General features: G+C 43.0%; 1 protein-coding gene and 1 long non-coding RNA gene across 13 annotated transcripts in view; one reads left to right on the top strand and one right to left on the bottom strand.

The window, feature by feature from the left end:
• Positions 1–283: 283 nt before the first annotated feature.
• Positions 284–14,978, top strand: part of RAPGEF6 (Rap guanine nucleotide exchange factor 6) — a 124,614-nt gene continuing 109,919 nt past the window's right edge. For 11 of the 12 annotated variants that reach the window (XM_059860370.1, XM_059860366.1, XM_059860374.1 and 8 more), the window contains exons 1-2: positions 284–426; positions 1,492–1,633. In XM_059860370.1, coding sequence (XP_059716353.1) covers positions 299–426; positions 1,492–1,633 — 270 coding nt within the window. In that variant the 5' untranslated portion in view covers positions 284–298. Of the gene's footprint in view, positions 427–1,491; positions 1,634–2,785; positions 2,942–14,978 lie in introns of those variants that run through there. The other variant, XM_059860371.1, reaches the window with a different exon arrangement.
• Positions 2,943–4,179, bottom strand: LOC132334378 (uncharacterized). The gene is made up of 2 exons (XR_009488380.1): positions 3,594–4,179; positions 2,943–3,196 (listed from the first exon to the last, which is right to left on the bottom strand). It is a non-coding gene; the product is annotated as an uncharacterized LOC132334378 (long non-coding RNA).

Raw genomic sequence — 14,978 nt, 5'->3', positions numbered from 1 at the left:
CAATAGGTGTCCTGCTTGGCCACTTCCCTTAATCCCAGCCCTGAAATTACTCACTTGTGAAAGTCTTTTAATTATGTTTAACCATGTCAGCTTTACCACGTGGAGACATTGGCTGCAACACCACTAAGCAGTGAGGATCATGACACTGGTTTCCATTGTTCTCCAGATAGCTGGGAAAATAAACTGTATGGGTTGAAATAACTCCCAAAATAACTGCAGCTATTAGAGCCATTACCTACCCAAATTCAGGTGCTTTTGGAGTGAAGGAAGGTCAGGTGAGCCAAGCAATTAAATTGGAATGGCAGCTTTGGTTCCCATGGAATACTGCTGGCTCCCTCACTGCTCCTGTGCCGAGGCTGGTGTTCAGGATGGGAATTTGTGTGCCAAAGAAAAAGGAATTTTTAGGCTACTAACTTTATTCCCACGGTGAGTGTCCACTTCTGTGTTATGTTTGTTGCAGGAATGCTGAACAGCTGGAATAGGTGATAAAATGAGTTCTCTTCTAAAAACTAATAGGGCTTAAATTATTTCAGATCCATGAAAACTGTGACTGCATAGATCTCACTAAAATCTGGGGTTTTATTGCTAGTTGTTAATTAGTTTTTTTTTTCCAGCCACCTGCACCTGGAGAATATTGACTAATTTTTTATATGATCTTTAAAAATGAACTGAGCTGGTAAAGCTCTTGATTTGCTATTACATCTCTGATTAAAAAAAAAAAAAAAAATCTCCTAACAGAAAAGGATTAATGTTTCAGTTATTGTCTTCTTTTCTTCTCCTTAGTTACTCAGGAGGACTTTTTCTCTCTATCTTTTTCATTTGGTTCCTGGCAGGGAATCTCTGAAGATTCCCACACCACTGGAAACAGTATTTGATGTACTAAAGTTTAAAGAGGATAACATGTTCTGCCAAATAACTAGTACAAACTTCTGACCTTTGGAAGAATAATAGACCTGATATTTGGAAATCTTACATTTACAACAGAAGTTCAAAGAGAACCAAAAAAAAAAAAAAAAAACCCAAAGAAAATGAGTTTTGATAGACTTCATGAGACTGAAACCTGTGTCTTTCCTGTCAGTTTTGGGATCATCTCATATTCTCTCTGTTGTGCGTGAGGTGTAACGACTGGGATGTTAAGGGTAGCTTTTCTTTAGATCCTGGCTGTCCCTCCCATGGTTGTTGTGTCTGCAGTGATACCAGGCACAGTATCAGAACAGTCTACACTGGAGGAAACGTTGTATTTCCTGAGATATTTTTGTTTGGAAGAAAACAGTAGAAATATTATAAAACAACGTGGAAGGGACAATCAAGTCCTTGAGCACAACAAAGGTAATTGTGCCATAAAGGGCAAGTGGTAAAGAGGATGGGAAGGGGCAGCTGGAGAAAGGGCAGGAACAAAAACACTCTTGGTTATTAGGAAGGAAAGAAGAAAAAGCAAAAGGGTAAACACAAGTTGTATGTCTGCAAAGCTTTGATCTCATTAATTTACAGAATCGGACTTGTAATAGGAAGGAAAATCTTGCGATGCGTGTTTGTTATGTGGCTGCTTCCTGTTGTCCCCGAGCGGCCGTCAGGACAGGCAATGCAGGGCTTCGAAGGAGTTTGTAAATCCCCACAGGACTCCCGAGCTGAGGTAACTCTTTCCTTACTAACGTATTCCTCATTTGTATTTAATGCCGAGCTGTCTCCGGCGAGGCCGGGCGGGGCAGCGGGACCGAACCCGGCCGGGATCTGCAGTCCTCACTGGGCACCGCCAGGATGGGGCCGGTCCTGCAGAGGCGACCTAAGGCAAAGGCTCAGAGCGGCTCAGGAGTCACGGAGGAGAATCAGCATTCGATGAACCGCAGCGTGAGGGAAAGGGGGAACGCACGCAAACTCCGGGGGAGCGGTGCCACGACACCATGCCTGGCGTGATGCTTGCTCACGGGCACTCTGCTCCCAAGTGATGCAGAAAGCGGTTGCTTTCGGCTGTAATTGCTAAAGAACACGCCTCGTGTCGGGTGCCCGGACAGCACAAAGCAACTTTCACAAGAGACTCGCGGCCTCCTGAGGGCCTGGCACGGCCACACCGCGCACGCGCCCGGCCCCTCCCAACCCTCGCGAGCCTTCGCCGCGCGCCGCCCGCCAGCCCCGCCCCCTGCGGACGCCGCGGCGCTTGGGGGCGGAGCCTGCCACAGCTCCGCCCACACCCTATCCGCCCCGCCCCTCTCTCTTCTTGCTGATTTTCTGGGTTAAAGCGCCCGCTCTCGCGCTTTTCTATACCGGGGGATGCGCGGCGGGTGACCGGGGCGGGGGGTTCGGGCGGGGGCGGCGACTCTCGGCGTGTTCAGGGGAGACGCGGGCTCGTACCCGACCGCGGGGTTTCTCTCCGGACCTTTTGGCGCCGCGCCGCGGAACAACTCGCCCGACCGCATCGTTTTGTGCGGGCGCGGAGGGCGGAGCCGCGGGGGCCGAGCGCGCGGGGAGTCCCGCTCGGGCCGGGCCGGTAACTTCGCGCACGGAGCACTCGCGCCGCGATGGGGAGCGGCGCCGGCCGCCCCGGGAGCGCGCCGGGAGCCGCCGCCGCCCGCCCCGAGCGCCGCCGCCGCCGCTGAGCCAGAGGCGCCCCGAGCGCCGCCCGCCTGGTGAGCAGCCAGCCCGGCGGCGGGCACCGCGCCCGGCCCCGCTCCCGCCCCGGCCTCCCCCGGTCCGCTCCCCGGCCGGGCCCCGGCGCGGGGAACGTTTCGGGGTGCGTCCCCCGCGGGCCCGGAGGGCGGTGGAGCCCGGGCAGGAGCCCCGGCGGGCCGCGCCGGTGTGATCGCAGCGCGCCCCGCGGCAGCGCCCCGCCAGCCGCTCCCGAGGCGCCGCGGGGCGGGGGGCGCCGGGCTGGAGGATGAGCGCCCCGGTGGAGCCCAGGATCAAACAGGCGCTGCGGAAGAAGCCCGCCGAGCGTACTCCGGAGGTAAGGCGGCTCCGGCTCCTTCCCAGCGGGTCCTTTTATTAACTTTCTCAGTTTTCCTTTGCGTAAATCCGTGTTCCGGCAGCGCGGGATCCGCGGTGCTCACACAGACCGGGCTGGCGCACAAACTTCTGTCTGGAGCTCGGTTATTTATTTATTTCTGTCCGAAGTCGGCCCTCTCGGGACCAGCAGAGCTTTAAACGCCCAGAAACACGCTGGGTACAGGCACAAGGCGCTTCATGAAGTGCTTCGGGACAGCTGTAGGAAGAAGAACAACAAGAAGTTGATCACCGAAAAGGAAAATGATGCATATTTCAGTGATGCAAAGCTTATGGGAAAAGTTAGGAAGCTGAAAGGCTTTGCTTACCTGTACAGTGATGCAGATTTAAACAAAACCAAACTAATTATTCTTCCCAGACTTCATAAAGATGTTTCTGCAGTGAGTGGGAGTGTAGAAATGTGTGAGGCTAGTAAGCTACAATAAAACGCATTTTCCAATTAACTACCTTCTCTGCTCCTTCCCCACAAGCTACTCTGTAATCAGCCTTGTATTTTTGGGACTGGAACTGTCATGGGGCACTAACTTAATAATGAAATAAGGTTGATCTCATTTGCGTTTGTTGGAGGTCTGATTGGAGTTTGTTTGCTTACTTACCCTTTGCCTTCCTTCGTTTCTCTTGCTGTGATTTTTTTTTTCTTATGTGTTCAAGAATTAGTGCTATGAAGTGATACACTCTTGAGTTTTTCCCTTGGAGACTGGGAAACATCTGTTCTCCCTTGGTACTTCATGGAGAGCAGAATGTCCTGCCTGGTCTTCCTTATAAGTTAATTACGGAAGGGCTACTTAGAGGGCTGCTCCGGGGTTCATCCTAGCAGGACAGAGTCCCTCCTTCCCTTTCAAGTCAGACGAGTGAGTGAAATACAGATGTTCATTCCCAATGGTTACTTGCTTTGGGGTATCCGGCACATTCCTCCTTGTGTCTCTAAATTAATGATGAGGCAGTCTCAGTGTCCATTCTTTTTTCCTTACTTTTAGCACTCCCCTCTTGCTTCAGAGCTTTTTCTTTCTTTACAGCTGGAGTCTTCAGTTAGTAAAATTCCTTTGCTAGTGTGGCTTGCAGTGTTGGGCAAGTGGGTTCATCACAGAAGTGTCATTCAGGAGTTGGCATTCCGTGCTGGCTCGTCATGGCTTGGACTGTGGGGAACAGGTAATCTGCCTTGGCCCAGAACCTCTGCTCACCACTGCTCCTGCTTGCTGTACCAACCTTTGTGGCTGTGTAGGGCTTTTTGTTCTTTTTTTTTTTTTTTTTTTTGGCTTTTGGCATCCCCAGTTTTCCCCCCAGCAGCTGTCATGGAATTCCTTGTGGTTGTCACCTTGTTTTGGCTAAAACGACCTAAATATAATTATTTTGCTTAACCTTGTAGTGTTAAGCTGTCAGATATCACAATGACTGACTGCTTGTGGGTTTGTGTGCATTTGTGTAAATTTCCATTTGAGAGTGACATGAGCATGGTGTGCAGGTTTGAATTTGCCAAGGTATCTTAATTGTGGGAAAAAAAAATCTATTTGCTGTCTAAGTAATAATACTTCTAAAATGATTAAAAAAAATCTAAATTCCCTTGTTAATTTGACCCTGTTTTGGCAGGCTAATTTTAGAGACACAGGACAGTGGGACTACATGTGATTAAAGTTAAACATGTACTTAAAGCTTGGCAGGATTGGGTCCTCGGTTCTTGCTCCCTGTTACTGAGTAGATAATTACAGTTAAAACACTTTTTTTTTCCTTAGGATGCTTTTGTTTACCTACAATTAGAAAGAGAAGCTTTTCCCTGATTTGATAGCAGGGTGTACCTGGGGGTTCCCAGTCAGGATCTGTGTTACCTGCTCAGGTACAAAGCATGGAATCCCCTGTCACAGTCACACTGACAGATTTTCCCAGCATCTACTCTGGGACGTGAGGACACATGGATAGGGTGGTGAGTGAACTGGAAAAAACAATTGCAATGTTGTTTATTCATTTATTTATTTATCTCAACATCCTGACTTGTCCTCTTTCCTCTTAGGCTGCAAGACTTGGGGCAGGGAAGCTGAAACCTGTTTAGCGCAGCCATTAGGATCAGACCCAAATTTCGGGTGTCCCTGCACAGGATGAACAATCTGGTGACTCCTGCCTTGAAGTATCCAGTTGTGCATAGACTAACATGTGTGTGGCTTCATTTTTCCCCTCCTACTCGGGTGGGAAGGTATCATCAGTTCCTCCCACACAAAATCAGCTGCATGGGGCCGCTCGTGCCCTTTGACTGCGTTTTTGTGCAGGAACCCCCTCAAATTCCCCGAGCCACCATCGGTACTTGGTGATAAGCCAAAGCTGCTCAACCACAAGAGTTTTAATTGCTTTCAGCCCCTTTCTGCCTCCATCTCTGTTTCTGATCCTGCAGTTTATATGAGCAATTTACCTGGGTATTTATTACAAATTACAGGGTTGGGGCTGTGCTGATCAGTAGCATGGTCTGGTGCTTCATTCCTGTCATCTGTGCAGCCTCTGGAGAAATACAGATAAACACTCCACATGCCAGATTTTCCTTACAAGTAGTACAATTATCCATCTGATTTTGATTGTAGGTTTTTTCCTTGACAAAATGTTTTAATTTCTAAGAATTACAAAACTAAGCAGGGAGATACTAAAAAATTGCTATAATTTGCTTATTTTGAAATTTACCTCACTGTCTTGCTCAAGTAAATGTTTTTAGTTCCTGATACTACAAATATTTTTGTTTGGAAAAATCTGTGTTAGGGCAAGTTTTCAGTGTTGTGGTAACATTCCAATGTTTGCTAATTGTTAAAGTGTATAAGTTATGCATATTAGGCATGTACACACTTGATTTTTTTTTTTTAGTTGTTGCTCAGATACTTCATGTATCTTCATGAAGATGTACATGTAATCTTCAATTTATTTTGCCAGGGGGGATTATTTTGATGAATTTGTAGGGACTGTAGCAAAAATTTAATGATGCATACATTTTTATGTAATTTTATGTATACATACATATTTTGTGGATGTTTTTTAAGTAACACAGTGTTGTGTTACTCTGTTTAGAATTTTTTTTGGAACTATGAACAGCTGGCAAATATTTTGCTCCCTTTCCTCTGTTTTTGCTGCATCACTGGAGGTGCATATTGTTTATATGTGATGGAAGTGAGTTCTCATGTGAACAGAGTGAATGTTTCCTCGTGGACTGATGCCTGTGTGTGTAGCAGGTGCTGCTCTGGGATTTGAGTGAGTCCCATTTAGTCAGATGTTTTCCTTGCTGGTTCCCTGATGGCCTGTGCCCCTGTGCTGACACTGGAAATAAATCTGCGTACCTGTCTCTCAGGTATGGCCTGAAAGTGCAGAATTTGTGAGTAATCTCTCAGATATTAGTTTAGATTATCCTAACAAATCATCCCTTCTGTCTTGTCAGAGGAAGGAAACTCTGGCAGTAGTTGGATACTTAAAAAAAAAAATCATCATACCTATAGTTTAGTAATAGGACTTTTTATACTCATTTACTATTTTAATATATGCATTTTCCTCCCAAGGTTATGTAGATGCCTGTGTGGTGGTAAATCTGTGAGTGTTTATGCATGCAGATCCTCCAGGTTTTGCTTGGGAATATGGGATTTATTGTTCAGTGTTTCTTGTCACAGGTGGGGATATTAAATTGGTAATTTGGGAAGATTTTAATAGGAGAAAATCTTTAGTTCAAAGCAGTAGAAAGGAAGGATGAATACTTATGCCACCATGTGTGTGCTCTCATTAAATATTTAATTTTTTTTGAGGCCCAGAATTCCTTATCAGATCCATACAAAGGCTGTGATGTTGGTCTTTAGGGGAGTTGTTCATGCTGCCACAGATAAGGACTCAGTGGTTGATAGGGCCAAACAGCAAATGATTGTGCTCCTTTTTCTTTGTCTTTCCTTCTCCTCCCCTCCCGTGAGCAGGCTCTCTTCCATTTTTAATGGAACTTCTTCCCAATATAGTATCTTTTTAGTTCTTCATGACTTTGTTCTAGACAGTGTTTACTTTCATGGCTCAGAAAGCTTTGCTTTTATTTGACATCAAAGAAGTAGAGTTTATTTTTATTCTCTGAGCTCTTGTATTTTCCTAACTTCATATTTTTGCAGTAATTCTTGATTAATGTTAATTCTACTTCATTTGGCAATACTAATTCTTTCTTCTCTTCCTGTTCCCTTTTTATTAATACAGTGGAAAGAGGAAAAAACCTAATTTGCAGAATTGTGTCATGACAGTGTCTGCTGTTTGGAGCGTGTATGTGATGCTTCTTGATGGCTTAGATGTAGAGAAATAGATCTGTGTGAATGTAAATCATGGACAAATGGCACATTGATAGGCATTATGAAATAGCTGTAATAAATAAAATAAATTATTGTTGACAGCGTAACAAAGGCACTCTTGTACTGTACCACAGCTGAGCCAAACAGAGGAGAACATCTGCTTCTTGTTTCCAGAAATAACTGGTATTTTGAAGTGAGTTTTTTCATCCTTTTAATAATTTTCTCAGTTGGTGAAACGGGATTAACCATTGTAGAAATCTGTTGTTTCTAGAATCTGAGGTGAGCTTTTAGGAATGTAACTGTGTCAAGGTGTTGCCTTTGGATAGCCATTGAAAGTTATTAGAACTGTAAAGTCACCACAAAAATGGGGATGCTTGCAGTTATTGTAAAGCCAAAATAAATTTGTGTTAAATGAAGTTGCAGATGCTGGCTTCTGTTTATTGAAAGCACCTTACTGTTAGTATGTGGGCCTCTAAAACAGGGACAGAGGAGTGATGGACACTTAACTTCTGCCATAATTTTGTACTACCTAACCTCTGCTTACTCTCATTCCCAATTTTTTTGTGATCTGTTTTTTATAGGTGACACTATGTAAGACTTTTTGAGCATCAGTTCTGGAGCTCAAACTGAAGATGAGCAGCAGCCAACTGTTGTAAAATCCTTGAGATTGTTGTGTGTTTTTGTGCTTTGGTGTCTTTGCCAGAGAACTTCTGAAACCTTGATCAAAGATGCACTGACCAGTGCTACATGACTTTGATCCCTCACCATGCAGAGACTTAGGCTGATCTTGGGAAGAGGCTGTGCTGGGAAGCTGGAAAAGACCTTTAAAGTGGAAAAATTAGTTATCACTGGTGATAACCAAAGTGATAGAACACGTACTGACGTGCCTGCAATTTACTGCTAATGAATTCCTTCCTGGGCCCTTGTGTACCCTGTGCAGATTGCCTTTCTGCACTCATAGGGCAACAGCTATCTTTTACAGTTTGAAAAATGTAAAACCTTGTAATATGAATAATTTATAAGTAGTTCTGTGAAGGCAACAATTAGGGTTTTACTTACATTCAGTATGGTTGAAAAATCAAGTGCACAACAACCGTTTCATGGACAAAAATGTTGAGTAACTGCAACTTGAGAGAAAGACTTACATGCATGCCATTGATACTATATCCCATCAGCATCTTGCTAGGACTGGGAAAGAGCTAGACTTGTGATGTTTTCTTAAAAATTAGATTAGTCTCTTTAAAAAAAGTGTGTTGTAAAGCTTTTTTATAGCCACCTACTAAAACCAAAGTTCACAACAGAGGTACATGAGGAGTGGCACATTGAGTATCATAGTGCTGGCTGACAGTTCTTAAGATTCAGTCTTACTCACAAGCAGACTATAGTTTCTGTGTTAATGAAGTTGAAATTCTTATTACTTTCAATGAAACAGTCATGAACCTTCTCTTTTCTTCCTGTGCTTCCCTGCCACATAGCTTTCAGTTGAAGGTAAAACAAAACCACATTTTTTTTCCCAGCTCCTCATTAAATTAATGTATTTAAGTTCATGGTAAATACAACAGTGAAAATCCTGGAGGATTGTCCAACAAGCCTCAAAGCTTTGGGAAAACAGCATCTCTTCAACTGCCAGCTTGATGAGTTAGGAAGTTTTTAGTGCCTAGATTTTCCTCTATTTTGTCTTGTGCTTTAGGTGGGTAGTTTTCTCTTATTTTGTTTCTTAACACAGTGAAGTATCATGAGTCTTCATCTCAATTAGACCTGTGGTTTTCCTGTAATAAAAAAGCCAAGCATGCAAACTCTTATATTACCTCAGTAAGTGCTGCTTGATCATTCATTTTCATTAACTTTGTGTATGTACCTTGTTTTCTGAGGTGATCATGAGTGATGTTCTTTGCCAGATATATTTAATCTTTTATTCCAAAAGTTCAGATAAATACTCATGGGTGCACGTTGGCAGTAGCTGTTCAGCCTTCCTAAGCATCCCTGGGAAACCAGTGCAGGTAAAATGTGGTGTCCCATTCCCCAAGACTGGGCAGAGTCAAATATCTTCTCTGAATAATTGAAACTAACCTCAATTAGCATCTTTAATCTGTGTATGATCACAGGATTGATTTGGAATTCACATAGTCTTACTTAAAAAGCAGTTGTGCTTGGTTATTTTATATTTTCATTGCCATGTGGACACAGTTCCGTGCTTGTGGCATACAGTTGAATTCTTGGCCAGAGTTACTCAACAACCTGGCTTATATCAGTAGCCAAATAATTCAGATTATTATTACCTGGAACCTTAAGTACAACACACTTTCTGAAGCTGAAATCAGCCCTAAATTAGTTGAACATAAAAAATAAAATTCATCGGTTGTTTCAAATGAACGAAAATACGATATTGGAACATTTACCAGTTTTAACAAATGTTAATCTGTGTAAATATACAGCTATATGGACTTCAGTGTATGTCTTAGGAATGTTGTTTACCTCTTTTTTATTAACATTTCTTTTAAGTTTGTTGTGCTTTCATCAGCAGGCCCGAAGGTGTTGCTCATATTAGTTTTTGGATTATTTATGTCTTAGAGACGCAAATAAGAGTGCTAAGCCATGGACAAGGTACCTTGTTCACAGAGGAGGGATCTGGTTTGGCTGTTCTGCAGGTATTATCTGGCTGGAATACCTGCAAGGAAACTTTGCCTGTAGTTTTCAGAAATAAATATTTTTTCCAGCTTTGTTAACAGTGAAGCCTTTTGACTTCAGTCAAATAGAGATTTGTGGTTCCAATGAAATAAATCGAGTTTCAGGGCACTGTTTTAGCTTTGACTGCATTTACTGGTTTTACTGAAGGGACTATTGACAAATAGATTTTTCATAAGGTCTGTCTAACTAAGTTTCCTTGTTTGAAAAAAAAGCAATATTAAACAAGTAGAGAAAATCAGCACGAATGTTTTGGGATGGGTGAGTTTTTTGATTTTTAGAGTCTGTGCCCATATTAACTTGTTTTGTGGGTAAGGATGTTGAGCATTGTTCTGGAAAGGAAAATCTGGGCAGGAGTGAAAGGATTAACGCAAATTGTGATGGAGATAGGGAAACCTTATGATGTTTAAGTTGCCTTTTTGGAAGATTATTGTGAACCACATTGTTTAAAAAAAAAGGGAGGTCAAAACCAAACCCACAAAAAGCAAAATGCCAGATAATGTAAACTTTTAATAAAAACTCAGAGAAGTAAATTAGACTGAACACTCACTGCTTGTCACTTGGTGTAAGTGGAACATGCATACAGTTGTTCCATCTAATAGCTGTGACTTTGTGGTATCTGAGCTCCCTGGCACCTGAGGGATGATCAGGTCTTCTTCATTGGTTCAATGAGTATTTGGTGCTTCCATCATTGCAGTGTAAAGTCATGGGCATTGCTCCTGTAAGTGTCCCTGTAATTGGCTTGGAGCAGTGTTGTGAAATCTGGTTGGGGTCATGTTGGTTTCTGAAATTCTTCTTTAAATATGGCTCTAGGAAGGGTCCTTGGGACTGTGTTGCTGCTGCTTTCCCTGGTGTGGGCAGACCCTGGGGTTTTTGTTTGTAGGGGTCACTTGGAGCTGTGTCTGTGGGCCAGCATTTTTCCACCCTCTGGGAAGAATGTTGGCAGGCTTTAGCCTTTCCTTGTGCTGATACTGATACCTTGTGTAGTGGAGTCTCTCACCTCTTCATCACAGAATGGTTTGGACTGGAAGGGGTCTTAAAAACCATCCTCTTCTAGCCCCCTGCCATGGCTGGGACGCCTTCCACTAGACTAGGTTGGTCCAAGCCCTGTTTAACCTGGCATTTAACACTTCTAGAGATGGGGCATCCATGTTCCAGTGCCTCACCTTGTAAGAGCAGAAGTGTACAGATGTTTTGTGTCTGTGACAGGTGATGCTGTTTGGATCTCTGCACAGAACTGGAAGGGTTATTTTAAGTTATCTGTGCTGGCCCTTTATTCCTACATGTTTCACTCTGCTGTTGGGCCATGACTAATGAAAATTCCTCCATCCAGTGTAAAGTCTGCTCGCCAGAACATGGATGTATTAAAGAGAAGATGAAATTACAGTGCACTAATAACCCTGTGGACAGTGCCTTATGTATATTGGTATTGTTTGCAGAAAGTTGAGGGTTTGTGTGTAGTGAGTCACTGAGTTACACATGACAAGGTAAAAAGCTGTTCCACCATCCTTGTTTGTCTCCTGCATGTAATTTCCAATTCTGATTCATTGAAATGAAGTGGTGAGCAGGAATGTGGTTCTGTTATGGGATACAAGTGAGTGGATATCTTAAAGCACTGGCTCAGCTTTTCAAACATGAGGTCCACCTATTCCCAATGCTAGTCCAGTTTACAAGAAGAAATGTGAGTGCAGTTGGGTCTAGATGAGATAGAACTACAAGTTAACCTTGGGGAGCTTGAGGAATTGTATTAGAATCAAAAAACATCCTGAGTTGAAAGGGATCCACAAGGATCATTGAACCCAATTCCTGTCTCTGCACAGTACCATCCCAAGAGTGAGTGGGACTGATGAACACAGCTGGTGGCTTCCAGTATTTCTTGTGTCTAAGTCTTGGTGAAATTGTTCAGTCTGAGCGTCCTACTTAAGCCTAATGGTTATGCAGTATCTATTGTGTGTAGTTACACAAAAAAGTCAGAGGCTGTTGCGTAATCTAACTTGCCTCTGCAGGTTGGGGTTCATCTGAAGGAAGTAGGGCCACACCAAAAGTGGTAACAAAACATTTTGGCTTTGTAATTTGTGTGTTAGTGTCTCTTGCTTTCTATGACTCGTATGTGTGCCTGCACACTTTGTGTATATAATTTTTAGATATCTTTTTCTCCAAGATACATGTACAGTAATGATTTTAAAGGAAATTATATTCTAAGGCACTCTTAGGTGTATGACTCTTGTATGAGAGGAAAGAAGATGGTCATGATCTGTGTGTGTTGGTGGTTCTGCAGAGTGAGATAGGTCAGAGGGTGCTTTCAGGAATTCTGCTCTCAGACCTGGGGGACGAACTTTCCCAGTCAGTGATGGCAGACATCAGTTGTTTCCCTCTGGGAGAGCAGTCCTCGGCCTAGAGGAAATGCTCTTGAGTACTTTTACAGAATCACAGAATCATTAAGGTTTGAAAAGATCTCCAGGATCAAGTCCAGCTGTCAACCCAGCACCACCACAGGTTCACCATTAATCCATGTCCTTGAGTGCCTTATCCACATGGTTTTTTTGAATGCTTCCAGGGATGGTGACTCTCCCACCACCCTGAGCAGTCTGTTCCAATGTTTGACAGCCCTTTCCATGAAAAAAGTTTTCCTAATATCCAAGCTAAATGTCCTCTAGTACATAATGTTTCAGGTAATTTTCTCTTGTCCTACCACTTGTTACCTAGGAGAAGAACTTTGTGTCATTCTTTAATCAGTCCAGAGTCTGGTATGTAAAGGAACAGTTTGTCTGAAAACACTGTTGTCCAGGTGTGCCTTGATCTTTTCTTATTGCTTTTTTTCTTTTTTGAAGCTTCTCCTGCTGTTACAATCTGAACACAGAGTGATTTTCAAGCACAGATTTCATTAGCATTGTGCCTGTTGGTTGAAGGAATTTGAGAATCTGGTGTGAGTGTAGGTCAGAATATTTAACCAAACGTTTATAGAATACATCAAGTTCCTAATCTGCCTGTGAAGTTATTCTCAAAGCACAAAGTCTTCTTCAAATCTCCATCCCTCTTCCTTCATCTTGTTCAGAAAGTTTGGTATCTGATACTGATGCTGACATGCAACTGCCTTGGGGTGTTTGGTGTGCAGCCCCTGTCTCTGTTCAAGCTTTCAGGGGAATGTTAGGATGCCCTGAGAGGGCTGCACATCCTTTCTGTTCTTTTTATTTATGTTTTGTTCCAAGGAAGTCTTTAGAAGGTTCCCTCAGGTTCTGGGTTTTTCTGGACTGATGATAAATTTGTCAACAAGACTTTTGTGTTGGAGAGATGATTGTAAAACAAACTCATTGTTTTCACTCTGTGGTTCAGGGCATACTAGAAACTTATAAAACTAGGAGCTAGAAACTTTCACATCTAGTATTTAGAGATATTTTTCAAGCTATTGGCCAAAGTAACTGTAACTAAAAACTAGAGATCACAGCAGATTGTTTCATTATAATCTTCATACTAAATGCAGGATTTAGGGCTCAGCAGATGTGATTGTACAGATTAGGTCATATGTTAGTATTGATCAGATATTTCAAGACCTAATTCTCTAAACTGTGATGGTAGGGTGGCAGTAAATGTAGCTTGTAGGGGGCAGAAAAATGACTCAAATTTCTGTCCATTGCTGTCACAGAAGACACTCAGTGCTCCGGAGCAGCTGTGGGGACCCTTCAAGCTGCAGCTGGTGGCAGCGGGCAGGTGGTGCCTGCAGTTTCCTCTGTGCTCCCCCCCTTTCAAACAGGGGAAGCTGGGGACAGGTAATCTCATACCTGGAACTTTCCCAGATAGGGTTGGTTTGGTTCTTTCCAGAAGGTAATGTGACTCCTGCTTCATATAAATCCTGTTAAAGGAGCAAGTGGAGCTAATGTGTATTAGGGTAGCTGTTCCCAGTCATCTTCCAAAGACCATGTGAAATGTTATTGTTCCAAGATTACTTTTCCTGTACTTGCTTCTACTACTTCTACTCCTGAAAAACTGTTTTTTCGTTTTAGTGACAGCTGTGACAACCCTGAGAGTAAAACCAGAAATTATGGTGAAGTCTTGGAATTTTTTTATTGGAACTTACTTCCTTTAGTATATACTTTTCCCCATGAAGTGGGGTCATGCTCTTAGTTTTGTCTGTGGAGTGATAATTTAACTAACAGTTTTCACTTATGAATTAAAGTTTAAATATGTAATGTAATATTTTTCTACCAACCTATTTCTTATTGTACTATCTGAATTAAAAAAACTTATTTCAGGGACTGGTTAGGTAGTAAAAATGTGTTTTATGCTTAGTCTGACCTAGAGTATGAGCCTACTGCCTTGTTACTGACCTTGCAGTAGGAACTTCTTGGAGATACTAGAATAGTGAGAAAGGGCCAGAAAAGGGTGTGGAAGGAGGTGGGAGAGAACTGCAAGTATACTTGGCATTCAGAAAAGTTGCCAAATGGAAGAAAAACACATTTCTTTTCTGTTTTTGTTCTCCAGAAATGCAAAGGGTGGAGGATAAGCATTCAAGATGTGTAGGTGTTAAATTCCTCATAGAAGCAGTATTAAAGCTGCAGAATATTGTAGTGAATAAAAAGGTAACTATAAAACAAATAATGATTTTCAAAAGAAAATCTCTTCAGGTAGGATACTCAAACTTACTTTGTGTAAGCTTCAGAGAGGAGTTTTTCTGTAATGTTTATTTTAACAAAACTGTTTCTTGTGCAAGGAGAGCTGGAGAGTAGTAGCCTTACAGAATTTGTGTGAATGTCTGCTGTGAGAGGAAACTGAGGTGCCTGTGCCCAGGTTTTGTCCACTTGTGGACAGCCCCACTTCTGAGGAGCCCAGGGGAGGAAGCCGAACCCCTGTAGCAGCTGTCTGACATCTGTGCTGTGCTGCTGAGTGCACTGATCACACTCTGCTGCTATGTGCTCCATGGCTTTGTAATAACGCTGTGTGCAGTGGTTGATGCTCCCATCCCAGGAGTGTAAAAAGCTGGCAGTCTTCAGATGGAAACGAGTCCTGTTGGCATTAACAGGT

This window comes from Haemorhous mexicanus, chromosome 15 (genome assembly GCF_027477595.1).
Source record: "Haemorhous mexicanus isolate bHaeMex1 chromosome 15, bHaeMex1.pri, whole genome shotgun sequence".
Lineage (NCBI taxonomy): Eukaryota > Metazoa > Chordata > Aves > Passeriformes > Fringillidae > Haemorhous > Haemorhous mexicanus.
The sequence above is the reverse complement of the archived record's forward strand: the minus strand, read 5'-3'. Positions and strand labels throughout refer to the sequence as shown.